At 41.5% G+C, this 18180-nt stretch overlaps 1 protein-coding gene across 1 annotated transcript in view; it reads right to left on the bottom strand.

Moving 5' to 3' along the window:
* Nucleotides 1–18180, bottom strand: part of CSMD2 (CUB and Sushi multiple domains 2) — a 1186454-nt gene that overhangs the window by 432439 nt on the left and 735835 nt on the right. The window contains exon 6 of the mRNA XM_040337101.1: nucleotides 15132–15244. Within this exon, the coding sequence (XP_040193035.1) occupies nucleotides 15132–15244 (113 nt within the window). The remainder of the gene's footprint in view (nucleotides 1–15131; nucleotides 15245–18180) is intronic.

Raw genomic sequence — 18180 nt, forward strand, 5'->3', positions numbered from 1 at the left:
GTGAAGCTGGTCAGAGTTGATGAGAAGACGCATGGAGCCAAATACAGGGCAATCTTAAAAGACAACGTGTTAGGGTCTGTAAAAGACTTGAGACTGGGGCAGAGGTTTACCTTCCAGCAGGACAACGACTCTAAACAGCCAGAGCTACAATGGAATGGTTTAGATCAGAGCATATTCATGGCCCAGTCAAAGTCCAGTTCTAAATTCAATTGAAAATCTGTGGCAAGACTTGAAAATGTATTTTCACAGATGCTCTCCATCCAATCTGACATATTTTGCAAAAAAGAATGGACAAAAATGTCACTCTCTAGATGTGAAAATCTGTTGGCGACATCTACAAAATGACTTGCAGCTGTAATTGCAGCGAAAGGTGGTTCTACAAAATATTGACCCAGGGGGGCTGAATACAAATGCATGACACACTTGATATTTATTTGTAAAACAAAAAAAATGAAAACCATTTAGCATTTTCCTTCCACTTCACAATTATGCACCACTTTGTGTTGGTCTATCACATAAAATCCCAATAAAATACATTTACATGTTTGGTTGTAAAATTTCAAGGGGTATGAGTACTTTTTCAAGCCACTGTATATTTTAAGGACTATATTCATATGGAAATTATACTATAAGGATTTGTGAGATTGTTTGTGATTGTTAATTAGAAACCTTTTGATTGTGTTTACTCCTAGCACTTTTTAACTAGGAGAGTTACTTTAGATTCATTTTTTTTTAATTATTTGTATTTTTATTTTTATTTGACATAGTATTCACGGGACACAGTATGGCACAAATATTATTTAATTTGATATTTGACTCTTCTTGCCCTATATTCTTGAAGCTTTTCCCAGAAGCAGATAGGAGAAACCAAACACCCAACTTAGGAAGCCCTGACCAGAAAGAAACACATGGCACAAATATTATTTATATGTTTTTCACACAGAACATATGGGATTGTGTTAAGTGCCAGCAGCTCACAAAATGTATTAGATGTACATAGCAGCTCAAAAAGATTCCTTTATTGTTTGTCTAGACAAGAGTCGAATATCCAGTCATGCCTCAGCCAATCCCTGGAAAGGGGCATCCAGAAGATGTCTAGGGAGGTGAAACAGGTTTGGTAGGCATGGGCCGAGTGTTCTTCTTTTGAAATGAGGGTTTCTATTCTCCTGGGGCTGCTGCCTAGGGAGGCAGCTAGGGTGGGCTAAAGAATTGCAATTTGGGCCTTAGCAGATGCTGGGCTGAGGGCCTGGTGCAGATTACTAAAAGGATTTTGCTGGAGGGCACTCTTCTGGTGTCCTGATCTTTCAAATCCCTCAGTGAGCAAATACCTGTGGAAACTGAGTGACAGTCAGCTCCTGAGACATTGTGACCTACTGTAGGACTTGTATGTGTGTCTGCAACTATAAGGATTTGTGCTAGAAGTTTGTCCTCCTATTTATTGTTTTGGAGTATCCTGCTTAACCCCTATCCTGCTTCAAGGTTTTCAGCAACAATGGCCTAAAAAGACTTCCTTTGGATTGAACCTGTATTGTCAGTGTCAGCGCATAGAATTGTACTTGTGACTGGCAGCCTCTGTACTAGCTAGGGAAACCTGGGGTAATCTACAGCAGTCCCTCCGGGGTGAGAGCTACAGCTCCTAAATAGTATGCATAACATTTACAATTATAATGATCATTTTCTGTGTACCTAACCATAGTTTTAATCATACTGTGTAAAATCACTGAGGAGTGTACTCTAGAAACGTTAGTTGTTACAATTTTAATGACCTATTAAGGTATCCCATGGCATAGGTACATGTCTTGGCTATGACAGTACGAAGACAAACAGTTACCCATAGCAATTAAACCAGCAGTTCCATGCAGTCAAATCAAAGAGGGATACTGCATTTGTACCGTTATTTTTACTTAAATGAGGACTATAATGATCCCCTGTTTAATTAAGTTTCATCTCCCGGTATGTATCCATAATAATTTACTATTATCATGACAGAAATAGTGGAACTAATTCATTTAACACCACTTTATAGGAAAATCAACCGGTCGTAGGTTTTAAGCTGACCCTTGCACATAGTCAGTCTCAGTTACTATACTAGCATATTTTCTTATTAAAAGCATTGCCTTCTAATCCATTTTTTAAGCAGCTGCCAACAAAACGCTGCAATCACTTTGGCAGAAAATTCTCTGCTATTACACATTCACAATGCAGTGAATAGCTGAAGTGGCTAGAATTGTATCCTTTGTAGCGCTCTGTCCCTCTGTTAGTCTTCCAAACACACTAGAGGAACCTAACAAGGACTCTTATTGTGTTTAGCCAACCGGTTTCCCAAAAGTGGCCATACGAAAAAAGAGCACAGACCAATAAAGCATCTACCCTGTTGATCAACCAATAAGATTTTGTAATGAGTTTGCTGCGGGTTGCACAAATGTACAGTGCTGGGAGACTCCCTGCAGGAGGATTTAATACCTTGAAAGCATAACAAGGGCTGAAAAATATATTAAAATCTGAATCATTACTGATGTAAAGGACACACTGGGGATATTCTAAGTGTTTCTGTGCAGACTGTTCCACCAGCGGCAATAAGGAAAAAAAAGAAAATAAGAAGAATGTAGCTAAAATACCCTACTAATTCACATAAATGAAATCCTTCATCTATAATTTATATGGCCAGCTTTTTATATCTAATTAAACAAAAGCAGGACCAAAACAAATAAATAATATCACATTATGTTCACCTATTCCCTAAACACATACACATAATAGGTGAGAATTTTCTGAGCCTCTGGTGTTTTAGTGGTCTTTAAACCAAAATGATTTGCTTGTATAGAAGCACAGTCAGCGTCCTTTATCTAAATCTCACTCTGCCATGACATTAGGCTCTGCCTCCAGAAGATACTGTACCTTTGTTAATCTCATGCAAGACATATCATAAACCATTCCAAAATCTGATGGCCCATGGGCATTAATATTTAGGATGCATTTCAAGCAGGTTGTAACAAATAGGATTTGTGTTTTAACCACTTAAGGACCGCCGCATGCAGATTTACATTGACAGAATGGCATGGACAGGCAAATGGGAGTACATGTACATCCCCTTTAACCACTTCCGTACCGTACGTCATATGACGTCCTGGACTTCAGTGGGGGATATCTGATTGATGCATGCAGCTACAGGCATCATTCAGATATCTTTTTTTTAGGTGGTGGTTCCGCCGCTTGATCGTTCTTACAGGCGGCGGGAGGGGACATCCCCCCTCCCGCCGCCATCTGGTGCTTCTCCGGGCTCTCCTGTGCCATTGGAGGCCCGGAGAATGAATTGGCCGCTTTCGAATGAAGAGCATAGAGATTTCCGGACCATCGGAGGCCCGGGCGCAACGTTATGACATTACGCCCGGGTACCTGGAAGTAAACAAAGCCACAATTGCGGCTGAAAGCATGAGATCAGTGAATTTTTTTCCCGATCTCATGCTTTCCAGCCTGGAGGAGAGATGTGGGGTCTTATTGACCCCACATCTCTCCAAAAAGAGGACCTGTCACACACTATTCCTATTAAAAGGGATGTTTACATTCCTTGTAATAGGAATAAAAGTGATCAAAAAAAAAAATGTAAACGGGGAGTTGTCAGTGTACACAACATCTCCCTGTTCTACCTAATGACATGTCACTGATCGAATGCTGCCTCTCATCGGGAGCAGCGATCAGGGACATGTCACTCGTAGCCACACCCCCTAACAGTTAGAATCACTCCCTAGGACACACTTAACCCCTTCAGCGCTCCCTACAGGTTAACCCCTTCACTGCCAGTGTCATTTTTAAAGTAATCAGTGCATTTTTATAATAATATCGCTGTATATAATATAATAGCGCTGTAAAAATTACAATGGTCCCAAAATGGTGTCAAAAGGGTCCGATGTGTCCACCATAATGTCACAGCCACGGTAAAAATCGATGATCACCGCCATTACTAGTAAAAAAGAAAAAATGCCATAAAACTATTCCATATTTTGTAGATGCTATAACTTTTGCGCAAACCAATCAATAAACACTTATAATGATTTTTTTTTACCAAAAATATGTAGAAGAATACATTTCGGCCTAAACTGAGGAAAAAATTAGTTTTTTATATATGATTTCTGGGGACATTTAATATAGAAAAAGTAAAAAATATAGTTTTTTTTGTTTATAGCGCAAAAAATAAAAACCGGAGGTGATCAAATACCACCAAAAGAAAGCTCTATTTGTGTGAAAAAAAGAACGTAAATTTTGTTTGGGAGCCAAGCCGCAAGACCCTGCAATTGTCAGTTAAAGTGTTATATTTTACTGTTATATTTTGATGATGGAGTGATTTGCAATTTTATTTTATTTTATGTTTGCATAATATCACACCACATCACAGCAGATTATGAACGCTAGGTTCATTTGAATTCATCTGACATTCATATAGCGCTGTTAGTGTCTCTTAGGCCCCATACTCACGAGCAAACATGTCTGCTGAAACTGGCCCGCAGGCCAGTTTCAGCAGACATGTTTGGTCGTGTGTGGGCGCGAGCGGGCCGAATTCCAGCAAACATTTGCCCGCCGGGCCTTTTCCCAGCAGACAAATATTCCTGGACTTGTTTTAAAACAGTCCGCTGGAATTCTGCCCGCTCGGACATGTACGGTCGTCAGTACAGACCTACCGTACATGTCCAGGCGCCCGCCGTCCCTCGCATGCGTCGAATGACTTCGACGCATGCGTGGAAGCATTTTAAAGGCGGGCCGCCCACGTCGCCGCGTCATTGTCGCGGCGACACCGCGTCATCGACGCGGCGACACCGCGGACACGCCCCGCGTATTGTTTACGCGCGGACTTCTGTACGATGGTGTGTACAACCATCGTACAGAAGCCCTCTGGCAGACATGTATGGTGAAAACGGTCCGACGGACCGCTTTCACCATACATGTTTGGTCGTGAGTACCCGGCCTTAGGACACCCTTTTCATATATACTTACCTTTTTATAATAGCTGCTTTTTTTTGCATTCAATACTTTAATTAATACTTACATCCATAGGGCGCTTGGATCAGGGAGATCTTCGGATACACTCTGACATTTTTTACATAAAGTGACGCAGTGCTGAATCGCAAAAAATGGCCTGGTCTTTGGCCAGCCAAATGGTCCGGGGCTTAAGTGGTTATTATGGGATTACATGCACTGGTTCTAGTTGAACATTAATCTGTTGAGTGGGGCTAAGCAAAAGAGGCATTTACATTGATTTCAATTGAAATGTTTTAACCCTGCCTGTCTTTATGTTTCTTGGGGCACTACAACCTGTTTTATGAAGCTTAATGAACCACTCTGCTCCGAGACTTAGTACATAATATCTTTTCCTGTGGCTCCTGCCCTAAAGATAAGAAACGTGTTTACATGTCCATTTTGCCACTATTCACATTGGTCTGGCAATGGATCTGTTTAAGCTACATATCTTGCTTTGCTGCTCTTAGTGTGCCATAAGCTCATCAGAGTTGATTTATACCTCTTTTGCTTTGCTTTAGCAAATGGAAAAAAGTACTTTCCCCTAGTGTTTCAAGGCTTTTGCTTAAATGTCAATATAGATCAGCTGTAGATGTTGCACATGTGCAGGCGAGCCCATAGGGGCTTTAAAGGACATTGATAAAAGGAGGGAGAAGAAGACTAGTTACAATTTGTCTGAACCACTTCTTTTCATTGATCAGATCTTAGCGCTGTTGATTTCAGCACAGGGAAGGCAGTTATAGGTTACAACCGTTTTGGTGTTTGACACAGGTAAATACAACTCTTTAGGAGTACATGTATAGTGAGCATTATAATTTGGGGGGTTAGATGATATGTTAAGTTGAAATTTGCATACAGTATGCAGACTTTTTATCTGCCAAAGGATTTAGCCATTTTTTTTTACTCATGCACCTTGGCTAGACAAAACAGCCAGAAAAGGTGACACCACTGTTATACATTGCTGTCACCTCCAGTCCTGCAGTCTGCAGATTAAATAACAAGGAGCAACAACATGCTGATTAATCCTCAGTCCTGCTCTGTAAGCATGCTCCCTGTCATATCTGTTGCTTTGCAAAGGATAACAGGTGGCTTATATCAGGATAGAGTCATATGCTTTGGCTAATTATAAATAAAAACACCTTTAAAATTATTTTAAATGGATGCACAGTTTCAATTAAATGGTGAGTTTTTATATCTGCCTAAAGTTCTGCTTTAGCCTGGGTTCACACTATTGCAAACACAGACATTGCGTCCGATTCACACCGCATTGCTGTGCAGATCACATGCAATGTCTGTGCAATGCAAATGCAGCCATACAGTTTGCATACATACTAGGGAGAGTACAACTGGGGGGATCCATAGTTCTGGGGGTTTTGGAAGATCATAAGCTTAATAATAGCATGCAATGCCAAGCTGCGGTTTCCAAAGCGAGAAAAGTCCTTTCTTGTATTAACCACTTGCCGACCACCATCCGCAGATGTACTGCGACAAGGTGGCTCGGCTGCGCAAATCGCCGTACTGTTATGGCGATTCGTGCACTAGCTTTCGTGGATGCTCGCTTCGATTGGCCAGCGGGGGAGCCAATCAGCAGGTCCAGTGAACTCGATGTCTGCTGGCCGTCATGCGGTCGCTCTCCGCAGAGACAGAACAGGGATCTGCCGAATTCAACAATGCAGATCTCCGTTCTGTCAGGGGATGACACTGAGATCTGTCTTCCTGCTAAGTAGGAAGACAGATCTGTGTTTTTCCCCAGTCACACAGTCCCCCATACAGTTAGTAATCACAAACAGGGAACACATTTAACTCCTTACTCGCCCCTGATGTTAACCCCTTCCCTGCCAGTGTCATTATTACAATGTCAGTGCATATTTTTTAGCACTGATCACTGTACTAATGTCACTGGTTCCCAAAAAAGTGTCAACAAAGTCAGTCAGGTTGCCGAACTGTCCGCCGCAATGTCGCGGCCCCGCTAAAAATCACTGATCGCCGCCATTACTAGTGAAAAAAAATGCCATAAATCTATCCCCTATTTTGTAGACACTATAACTTTTGTGCAAACCAATTAATATACTCTTGTTGGGATTTTTTGTTTACCAAAAATAAATAGAAGAATATATATTGGCCTAAACGATGAATACATTTGTTTTTTTATATATATTTGTTGGGATAAGTATTATAGCAGAAAGTAAACAATATTGCTGGAGAAAGTGAAGAGAAGGGCAACCAAACTGATAAGAGGCATGGAGGAGCTCAGCTATGAGGAAAGATTAGAGGAACTGAATCTAGTCCCTCTTGAGAAGAGGAGATTAAGGGGGGATATGATCAACATATACAAATATATAAGGGGTACATAAAGTGAACTTGGTGTTGAGTTTTTCACTTTAAGGTCATCACAGAGGACAAGGGAACAGTCTTTATGTCTAGAGAAAAAAAGATTTCATCTCTAAATACGGAAAGGTTTCTTCACAGTAAGAGCTGTGAAAACGTGGAATAAACTCCCTCCAGGGGTGGTTCTGGCTAGCTCAGTAGATTGCTTTAAGAAAGGCCTGGATTCTTTCCTAAATGTACATAAAATAACTGGATACTAACAATTATAGGTAAAATTGATCCAGGGAAAATATGATTGCCTCTCAGGGGATAAGGAAGGAATTTTTCCCCTGCTGTAGCAAATTGGATCATTTTTCGCCTTCCTCTGGATCAACTGTGGGTGAAGAATTGTGTATATGGGATTGTCTATATTTTTTTTGGTTGAACTGGATGGACTTGTGTCTATTTTCAACCTGATTATGTTACTATGTAACTATGTATGGCTGAACTTGCATTGGATTTGCACAAAAATGCTGCAGGAACATTTTTTTTGTTCACACCCATGCGATCCGATTCCTGTCCGAATTCACAGTTTGCACTGCGATCTGCGAACCAATCTTGGGGTGTCATTAACTCTGTATTGACCACCGCAGTGATTCGCAGAGGGCAGTGTGAACTGCCTGCGAGGGAGATTCAATGTGGGAACCTCCACTGGAATCACGCTGGTTCCAGCATTGCACTAGTGTGAAACAGGGCTTATGGTGATGTTAAAAGTTAGGTGTTAGGGTTAGGTTATGTGGTGATTTTTAGGGTTAGCTAAAATGTATTTCTTCTTTTTCAGCCAAATTAGGATAACACCTACATTAAATTTGTTACATGTTCCAATTCACATAGCATAACACATTTAATAAATTATTAAAAAGTTGCAGCTTACCTTTTTTAGATGCTCTTTTCTGGAAACTCCACTGCTTAAAAATGTCTATGATAGGACTGGTGAGCTGTGCCACAATTAACCCTGTCTGTACTGTGCTGGTAGATCTTGTTTTCAGCTGAAAACTAGATTTGAACACTGTCAGTCCTAACAAAGGGTTAAAGCGTTTGAAGCTGGGCTCCTCCATTGTATGTAATTGAAGGAAAACCTAGGCAGTTCTAAGCCTTTCTATTGAAACAAACTGACTCTGAACTTGGTAAGAAATGCCATGAAACCTTCTTCTTAGGCCTCGTACACACGACTGGACATGTCCGCTGAAACTGGTCCGCGGACCAGTGTCAGCGGACAGATCCGATCGTGTGTACAGGCTAGCAGACAGATTTCCAGCGGACAAATGTTTCTTAGCATGCTAAGAAACATGTCCGCTGGAAAGCTGTCCGGCGGACATGTCCGCTGTTAGTACACCTGACCAGCGGACAGATATCTCCCGCATGCGTCGAATGGATTCCTGGTTTGGTGACGTGGCGGCGTCAACATCACCGCCACGTCACCGCGCTGTCTGTCCGCGCGGATTTCGGTTTGATGGTGTGTACAGCCATCAGACCAAAATCTCCGAGCGGACATGTCCGATGAAAACGGTCCGGCGGACCGTTTTCATCGGACTGTCCGCTCGTCTGTACGGGGCCTAAGAAAGAACATAAAGGTACAAATTGGAATTTATTTATCTATTTTAAGTATGCTATGAAAGGCTGGGTTCCCACAATGCGATCTAAACATCACATGTGATTTGCATTGAGTTGTTGTGTGCATCACATGCAATGACTGGACGATGCAAATTCAGCCATACAGTTTGTATGGCTGAATGGCATTGCATTTGCACCAAAATGGTGCAGGACCATTTTTTTGGTCCGCACTGGAATCGGATTGCATGGGTGATCCGATTCCACAGTTTGCACTGCGTTCTGCAAACCGATTTGGGGGTGTGGTTAACTTTCTATTGACAAATGTGCGTGCCATCTTTACGATTGTATTTTCCACTTTCACTTTTTGGAACTTTACTTCAGTGTTTTAGTCTTTAGATTTTTTTCACTTTTTATCTGATCAAATTTTTTCCCCCTCCTTTAAGATTTTAGCGAAAATTTATAATGGCGCTGCACCCACACATTTTTTCTACTTATTTGAGTTTTTTTATTTAAGACTTCTTGGTGCTTGTAGCTTATATTTTACTTTATTCACCTTTAGTTCTGTATTTATTTCTAGCGCAGCGTTAACCTTTGTTTTTTTTAACAACTTTCTATTGACACCTGCAGTGATTTGCAGATGTCAGTGTGAACTGCCTACGAGTCAGATACAATGTGGGATACAATGTGGGAACCCTCACAGGAATCATGCTGGTTCCTGCACGGGCACCAGTGTGAACCAAGACTCAATGAGAAAGTATAACAAACATGTAATGGAGCTTTCTCAAATTTGACAGCAAATTTTGAAATACACTTTAAGAAATACATTATCCAAACATTTCATATTCCTGATTTGTGTCTATTGTACCATGTACTTGTGTTAAAAAAAAGTATTCTGTTCTCCTTATATTACTTCCGTTGTGTGAAATACCTAGTGATCCTGCCAGTCCCTCTGTTTTCCTATTTCAAGCTGACCACGGTAGGCGATAAACACATCCATGCCAATGGGGTCAGTTTTCGTGTCCTAGAATTATCAGACTGGGGCTAACATGACCCCCCTGAACAGCCATTCAGGGGGAAGAGCAGTGATCTGGTGTTTCTTCACCCTAACCTTTCTAAGTAACTTATGCAGCTGAGAACAGAGATTATGCGATCACTTATAAAAAAGAAAATAAAGATAATATATATATATATATATATATATATATATATATATATATATATATGCAAATGTTTTGCCTTCCATGTCTATTTTAAACGAAATAGGTTGTTTTACAAGGTAAGGTTTCACATACACTTTAAGGGGTAGGTTTTAAAGGTGGTGGAGGCTATGGGTTAATTTGAGTGTTAGATTACATTTTATGGCCTGAGTGAAGGTAGGGTTAAGTGTTAGGTTCAGGTTTAGTGTTTGGGATTTGAGGGCAGGCACTTAGGGTACTTTCACACCTAATACCATGAATTTGACACTTAACTGCCTAAGCTTCTGTACATTTCAAACCTACGTGTATGTTTTTGTGGGTTTTAAACATGCATTTCTATTTGCTTATGTTAATGTGTTGTGCAAACGCGAGAGTAATGTTCAAAACATAGATTTACCGCACTACAGAAACACTACACGTTAGCTAAAATGCATTAAACGTGTTGTTGTGTACCTGCCATTCATTTTAGTGGGTCTGTTTAAAGTGCTTATTTCTTAACAAAGCCCTCTGAGTTGCATACATGTCATTTTGTCACATAGTAATGAATGGGATTTCTGCTTGAAATGAATTTTCGTGTAGTAAAAAATATCTGCCTTTTATTTCTTGAAAGCAGACAACTTCACCGTATTCACTAAGCTAAGTGAACATTCATTTTGCTAAGTAAACGGCCCCTACTCCTTCAATGAATCAAATCTTTTGTGTCTGCCCAAATGTAATAGGTTTATCAAGCTCACTATCCTATATGCTATCCTGTATTTTTCTATATCAGTCATGGAAAGGCGCACAGCCTTGCCAACTGATATACTGTAGCAATTGTTACTAGAGTACGAACATAAAATCAAGAAAATATGGTATATCAGGTATGTAAACTGTTGACAGTTACCACAAAAACTATCTTCAGATAAAGGCTAGGTTATGTTCACACTAGCATACATGGTAAAATGCAGCTCACCATAAGTGCTTCCAATAGCTAAAAGGGAAAGGGACCAGGGGTTGCACTATTAGAGCCACGTAAAAGTGATTGGGTGACTCTAGAGCTTCCTGCATCAGTTTTACTTAAAAGCCCTTTGCCAGCTATTTAATCCAATAGCAAGATCATGGCTACAGATAAACTGTGGGTCAAATGGCAGGTGGCCCCGACCTTACCTATATAAGAACTGTCAAATGCCCTAAGGGTCTGGTATGGACTGGGGGCATCTACACCGTTCTTTCACTTATTTGTTTTTAAATAAACAGAAGCAATTGCATCCGTGAGTCAATTTAAATGTGATTTTTTTTCTTTAGAAATTTCATTTTTGCTGCAGCATGTTCTATACATGCTACAGATGTGTCACTTTATAGGCAGACTAGGGGGACCCCCCAGGCACTATATTTGAAGGAATTTGTATTTTTATTGTTGAACTTTTGGCATCAATAAAATCACTGCTCTTTTAAAAGCAATTGTTAAAAAAAAAAAATGCATTGATACACGTCCCCCAGGGCCAGGACCCTTATACCCCTTGTATAGCCAAATACTTGCATATAAGCCTTCAAAATGGACACTTGTTTTTTTCTGTACAGCTTCCATTGACTTCAATGGAGTTTGTCCTTCGGGTCAGAACATTCCCCATGTTCGGGAGTTCTGCTGAAAACCAAACAGAGGGGTGTTTGGCCCATCTCTAGTGGTGAATCAAAATCGTCACCTTGTGAAGAAAGCCACCACCAAGAGAAGTCTTTCACATAAAGACTTCAGATATATTAAGATAAAACATACATCCTAATGCAGCTGTGTATTAACACATGTTTTTTAAATGCTACTAGTGTAAGTACTCAAACTCAAGTCAATCAAGTTCTGTTAAAATAAATGTTTGCCGACTGTGAACACCCAGATAGGAAGAGCATAGTGAACATAGAGATGACCTCATTGTTCACTAAGAGGCTGGAGTATGGGTTCTTTCTGCTATAGGCTTAAAGAGGAAGTAAAGTCTTCCCCTTTAATTGTACCTACAGGTAAGTCTATAGTAAGGTTTACCTGTAGGTACTCTAAATATCTCCTAAACCTCTCAGGACCCGTGTTGTGAGTGGTGGCACCCGCGCACATGCGTCCAATCACAGCGCCGGAGCCCGCAAACCCAGAAGTAACTCCAGGAAAGATGTCGGCCGTGGGAGCAGAGTGCGGTCGGCACTGCAGGGCATTGTTCTAAGGTAAGTATTTCATTATGCATTTTGTCTTGCAGGTTGTTTTTTTTTTGCATTTTTTTTGGGAGGTTTACAGTCTTTTTAACCACTTAAGCCCCGGACCAATATGCTGGCTAAAGACCCAAGGGGTTTTTACAGTTCGGGACTGCGTCGCTTTAACAGACAATTGCGCGGTCGTGCGACGTGGCTCCCAAACAAAATTGGCGTCCTTTTGCAATATTTTTTACTTTTTGCTGTAATAAATATCCCCCAAAAACATATATAAAAAATTTTTTTTAGGACTGACACCATCGATCGAGTCTTCCCTATATAAGGGATCTCTCGATCGATGCACCGCCACAGTAAAGCACGGGGAAGCCGTGTTTACACACGGCTCTCCCCGTTCTTCAGCTCCGGGGAGCGATCGCGACGGAGCGGCTAAAAACAAAAAGCCGCGCCGTCGTCCCGGATCGCTCCCCGAGCGGACCCGACCTCCGCATGTACCGGGGGGGGGGTCCCGATCGGACCCCCCACCCACGTCTAGCAGAGGACGTACAGGTACGTGGATGTGCCTGTCCGTGCCATTCTGCTGACGTAAATGTACATGAGGAGGTCGGGAACTGGTTAAGGACCTGGCAGTGCTGCCTGGCAGGAGTGTCTTGATCATAATACTAGTGCCCCCTCTTTCTCTGCCCTCTCTCTCTTCCTGCCCTCTCTTTCTCCTTGTCCCCTGTCTCTCTGCCCCCTCTTTCTCTCTCTGTCCCCTCTTTTTCCCCCCTCTCTCTCACCCCTCTCTTCCTGTCCCCCTCACTCTCTCTCCCTGCCTCTCTCTCTCTCTGTCCTCTCTTTCTTCCTGCCCTCACTCTCTCTCCATGTCCTCTCTTTCTCTATGTCCCCTCTCTCTCTGTCCCCTCTTTCTCTAACCACTCTCTCCCTCCCTCATCCTTACTGTCCTCTCTCTCTCCCCCTGCCCCCTCTCTCTCTGTGCCCCATCCCCTGCCCCCTCTCTCTTCCTGTCCCCTCTCTCTCTCTCTCTCTCTCTCTCTCTCTCTCCCTGTCCCCTATTTTTGTCTCTCCCTGATCCCTTTCTTTCTCTCTCCCTGCCTCCCCTCTTTCTCTCTCCCTGCCCCCTCTCTCCCCCCTGCCACCATTTTCTTTCTCTGGCCTCTCTCTACCCTTTCTCCCCCCTCTCTCCTGCAGGTTCCAAAAAAATATTGGGGTGGGGGGGGGGGGTGACACCATGTTTTACTGTACCAAGTGACACCAACCCTAGTGACGCCACTGATGGTTATAACCTCCATCAGAATTTTTTAACCATCTGTGTCCCATTGCAGAGATTTCCCTTGTCCCAAAGCCAAACAGGAAGTGAACGCCAAATTACTACAAATTAGAGGAATTTCTTGGGGACCCCCAGGTCACCAGAACTAGTGTCTCAATTGAAAGATTTCCCCTCTAATAATTTTCTGGGGAAAACCCATGAATTGAAATTTTAATTGTCTTTCAATAATAATGGTAAACAGGACAATAGAGCAGGTAAATCTCCTTAATGGGGGAACACACAGCAATAAAAACTGACAGGTGTTCTAATCCCTCTCCACTTAGTTATATTTTAATCCATCTGGTATTCACTACCGCCTGATTCCAATGACAGGGTGTCAGTGTCAAAGAACTTGTCAGAAGTTATCTTGCTAATAACAGAGGAACAAAGCAGCAGAAAGATACAGCACTCAGAGCTTTGGAGAGATTTCATGAATGGGGTTTAAAACCACTTTAGGGCACATGTCACACTAGCATACCTGTGGGTTCCCTGTGGAAGCTGGAAATCACTGTAGTGGGCACCATTACCATAATGATCTCTGTTATCTGAGTCCACTACAGTGATTTCTAGTTTCTGCGGGAACTGACCAGGCATAAAGCATGCATAATTACATTAGTCCAAGCTGGGTTGGGCAACGAACTGCAAACTTGGGAATTCCTCGCCTGTGTCGTTCACAAGCATGCATTCTCAGATCACCAGATAACTGACAAAAGCCAGTAAAATGGATAAGTGAAATGTTGAACGTTAGAACTAATGAGCAAGTAAGCTGTATTCCACATATTAATTTTAAAGGAGATTAAGATAAAAAAATAAAAAAACTTCTGTGTGTAGCAGCCTCACCAGCACCCCCTAATACTTTCCCTGAGCCCCGTCTCTCTCCAGCGATGTCCACAAGTCGCTCGGCCGTCCTGGACTCTCCTCCGGATTGGCTGGGGCACAGCCGTGGCGCCATTGACATCAAAGTCAGTTAGCCAATCGGGAGAGAGAGGGGGCAATGCTGAACAGCAGCTACATGTCTGAATGGATACACAGGGCTGCAGCTCGGCTCGGGTGCCCCCTTAGCAAGCTGCTTGTCTATGGGGGCACTCGTCAGCAGGGAGGGACCAAGAGAAGTAAAGAGGGACCCAAGAAGAGGAGGATCTGGGCTGCCCTGTGCAGAACCAACTGCACAGAGGAGGTAAGTATAACATTGTAGCGAGACTACAATCAATGTAAGGTTAATTTTCAATTTAAACGGAGGAGGACTTTTAAAGGAGCCAGTGTAGATAACTAATAAATACTTAGTTGCACAGAAAAAGTAAGATACTTGCTACAAATAGGAAATACCATAAAAAAAATGACAAACAAAAAACATTTAATAGATAGTGAAAAAAATGTACAATGATTTCTACTAAATTCTTAAAAAAGATATGCATTCTTTCTTACAACGATTCATGGATTATTCGAAAATAGAAACTTGTCTAGAAGAAAATGAGCTACCATCTCACCCCCTCTGTAATATGGTAACTGTCTAGGCTGATTGCACTAACCTTGATACTGTGCGCTGAAGCCTTTCTGCCTGTGATTGCCATCTGATGTAAAGTGAATTCGCAACCAGTTTTTACTGCTGATGACTGGTGGTGGTAAATTCGTTCCAGTAAACCTGAAAAATAAAAACATGATGTAATATTAGTACTGCTATTATATGTTTAAACAAATATCAAAACTGGAGACTCGTTCACAATATACTTATATAAGATAGATAGATAGACAGATAGACAGACAGACAGACAGACAGACAGACAGACAGACAGACAGACAGACAGACAGACAGATAGATAGATAGATAGATAGATAGATAGATAGATAGATAGATAGATAGATAGATAGATAGTATATGTAATCTATCTATCTATCTATCTATCTATCTATCTATCTATCTATCTATCTATCTGGATGTTCACTAAACAATGATGTGACTGGCCATCACTTTGGTTGCTTTTAGTAACAGATTGGTCAAGGTGGAGAGACAGGGCAGTGACATCACAATCTCCACCTCATCCAATCATTGAACGCTTTGCATTCATTGAGAAAACAATGTGTTTCTGTAAATGGCACCCATGCCAAGGGAATGACCCTCTATGGTTACTTTGCTGCAGGGCACTGGACCTGAAAGACAATAGAGATCACTGTAGCAATGATGCCTACCACAGTAATTCTTGGCTTCCACAATAATCCCACAGGTATGCCATATGCATACTTTCATTATTCCAAGCTGGACCAATGTAATTATACAACAAAAATCTATGCCTAAAGTAAAAGTTAAATATAAATTACCTTTTAGGGCAGGGGTGTCAAAATCAATTTTATTGAGGGCCGTATCAGCATTATGGTTGCAATAAAGGGCCATTTGTATCTGTAAGACTAAATAAATGTATCTAGGACTTGTTTTTTAGGGAATAGGTACAGGATCTCAACCGTGCCCCCTCCGCCGAACAGCACTGAACGATGGGTGTGGCCAAATTGCACTAACAGTGGTAGGATCTTATAGGGGCAAAAATACCAGAAGTGCGCTATGTACGAAGTTCAGGGGTGTGCTATGTACAGAGCGCAGTTTCAGGGGTACCCTATGCACAGAGTGCAGAGTATAGGGGTGCGCTATGTACAGAGCGCAGTTTCAGGGGTACCCTATGCACAGAGTGCAGAGTATAGGGGTGCGCTATGTGCCAAATGCAGGGTTCAAGGGTTCTTAGGAGTGCTCTATACTGTACACAGAATACAGAGTTCAGGGTTGTGCTATGTAACAGCGTTCAGGGGTGCACTGTGTACAGAGTGCAAAGTTCAGGGGTTCTTTATGTACAGAGTGCAGAGTTGATGAGAGCTCTACATACATAGTGCAGGGTTCAGGGGAGTGCTATGCACAGTTTGCAGGGTTCAGCTCCCTTTCACAGGCTGTCCACATGTCACTTCAACCCCTCTTTAATGTCTTTGTGGGCAGAATTCAGTATGTTTCCCCATTGTGTTTGACACATGTGTTTTATAGGATTATCATACCTTACAACTTTCTGAAGTGATGAGGAGTGACACCTTTTAGCATACTCTATGTATGCAAAGGACATATCCCTGCCATGGCCCCAATTGCATGGAGTACAACATTCTAATATGCAAAAAATGATTGCTTTAACCACACAATGCTTTTTTTATCTCAATTTTTCTTTTATATTGGCTTTTCAAATTAAGAATGTAGTAACATTTGGTGAAGCAAAACACTTGGTAGTAAAATAGTAAATTTTGTATCAGATCAAAATGAGTGCCAACCAAAGAAAATGAAAAACCCAGTGGTGATATAATACCACCAAAAGACAGATCTATTTGTGTGAAAAAAAATGATACCAATTTCATTTGGGTACAGCGTTGCATGATCGTGTAGTTACCGGTTAAAGTATCGCAATGCCAAATAGCAAAAAATGGCCTTGTCCTGAAGGGGGTAAAACCTTCTGGAGCTTAAGTGGTTAAATAAAGAGAAAATCATGCTAGCAACACAGAAAAACAGGTAAAAATAAGTGATAAAGCTGCAACACACTAGGCAATATGAAAATGAGGAAAGAAGTGTTAAAAATTATAAATAACGTGTTGCAAAAATTAAAAATCTTTCATTAAACCTTAATTAGTGACTAAACTACCAAAATAAATAAATATGGTTGATTGCATATATACAAATATATATAAATCACATACAATGTACCAAATATGTGAATCAAATAAACTAAAGTCCACACTGTGGGTATACTAGGTCCCTAGAACAGAAAACGGACATATAGAAAATTGGGTCACACCCCATATGCCAAAATAAGTGAATCAATAAATTAGAGATAGCCCGATGATTGTAAAAGGTCCATGTGGTGAAAAAAAGATTGAACACCAAAAAAGCTCTTGAGATTGTGCCAAGAAAGATCCAGAGCTGTCCATGACTGGATGCAAAATACCTCGGCCCTACATGTTTAGACGTCCTCTGTAAGGCTGCGTACACACGATCGGTCAAAACCGATGAAAACGGACTGAAGGTCCTTTTTCATCGGTCCAAACCGATGGTGTGTGGGCCCCATCGGTCAGTTAACTTTTGGTCAAAAAAATTAGAGCTTGCTTTAAAATTGAACAGATGGATGCCTAACCGATAGGTCAAAACCGATGGTTAGTATGCAAAAGCATCGGTTAAAAACCCGTGCATGCTCAGAATCAAGTCGACGCATGCTTGGAAGTATTGAACTTCGTTTTTTTCAGCACGTCGTTGTGTTTTACGTCACCGCATTCTGACACGATCGGTTATTTAACCTATGGTGTGTATGCGCATCAGACCATGAGTCAGCTTCATCGGTTAACCGATGAGAACGGTCCTTCGGACCGTTCTCATCGGATGGACTGATCGTGTGTACGCGGCCTAAGAGGTCATATATGATAAAAAAAACACGTAGGGAGGAGCAATACTGACGTTATCGTGAAACCGGAAGTGACCCGGGTGTTTCTTGTTTTGTTGGCTGGATCCCTGTTTTTAATGTGTCATTGTTCCTTATTACATGTAAGTGCAATAAAGGGTATCCT

This window comes from Rana temporaria, chromosome 2, assembly GCF_905171775.1.
Source record: "Rana temporaria chromosome 2, aRanTem1.1, whole genome shotgun sequence".
Lineage (NCBI taxonomy): Eukaryota > Metazoa > Chordata > Amphibia > Anura > Ranidae > Rana > Rana temporaria.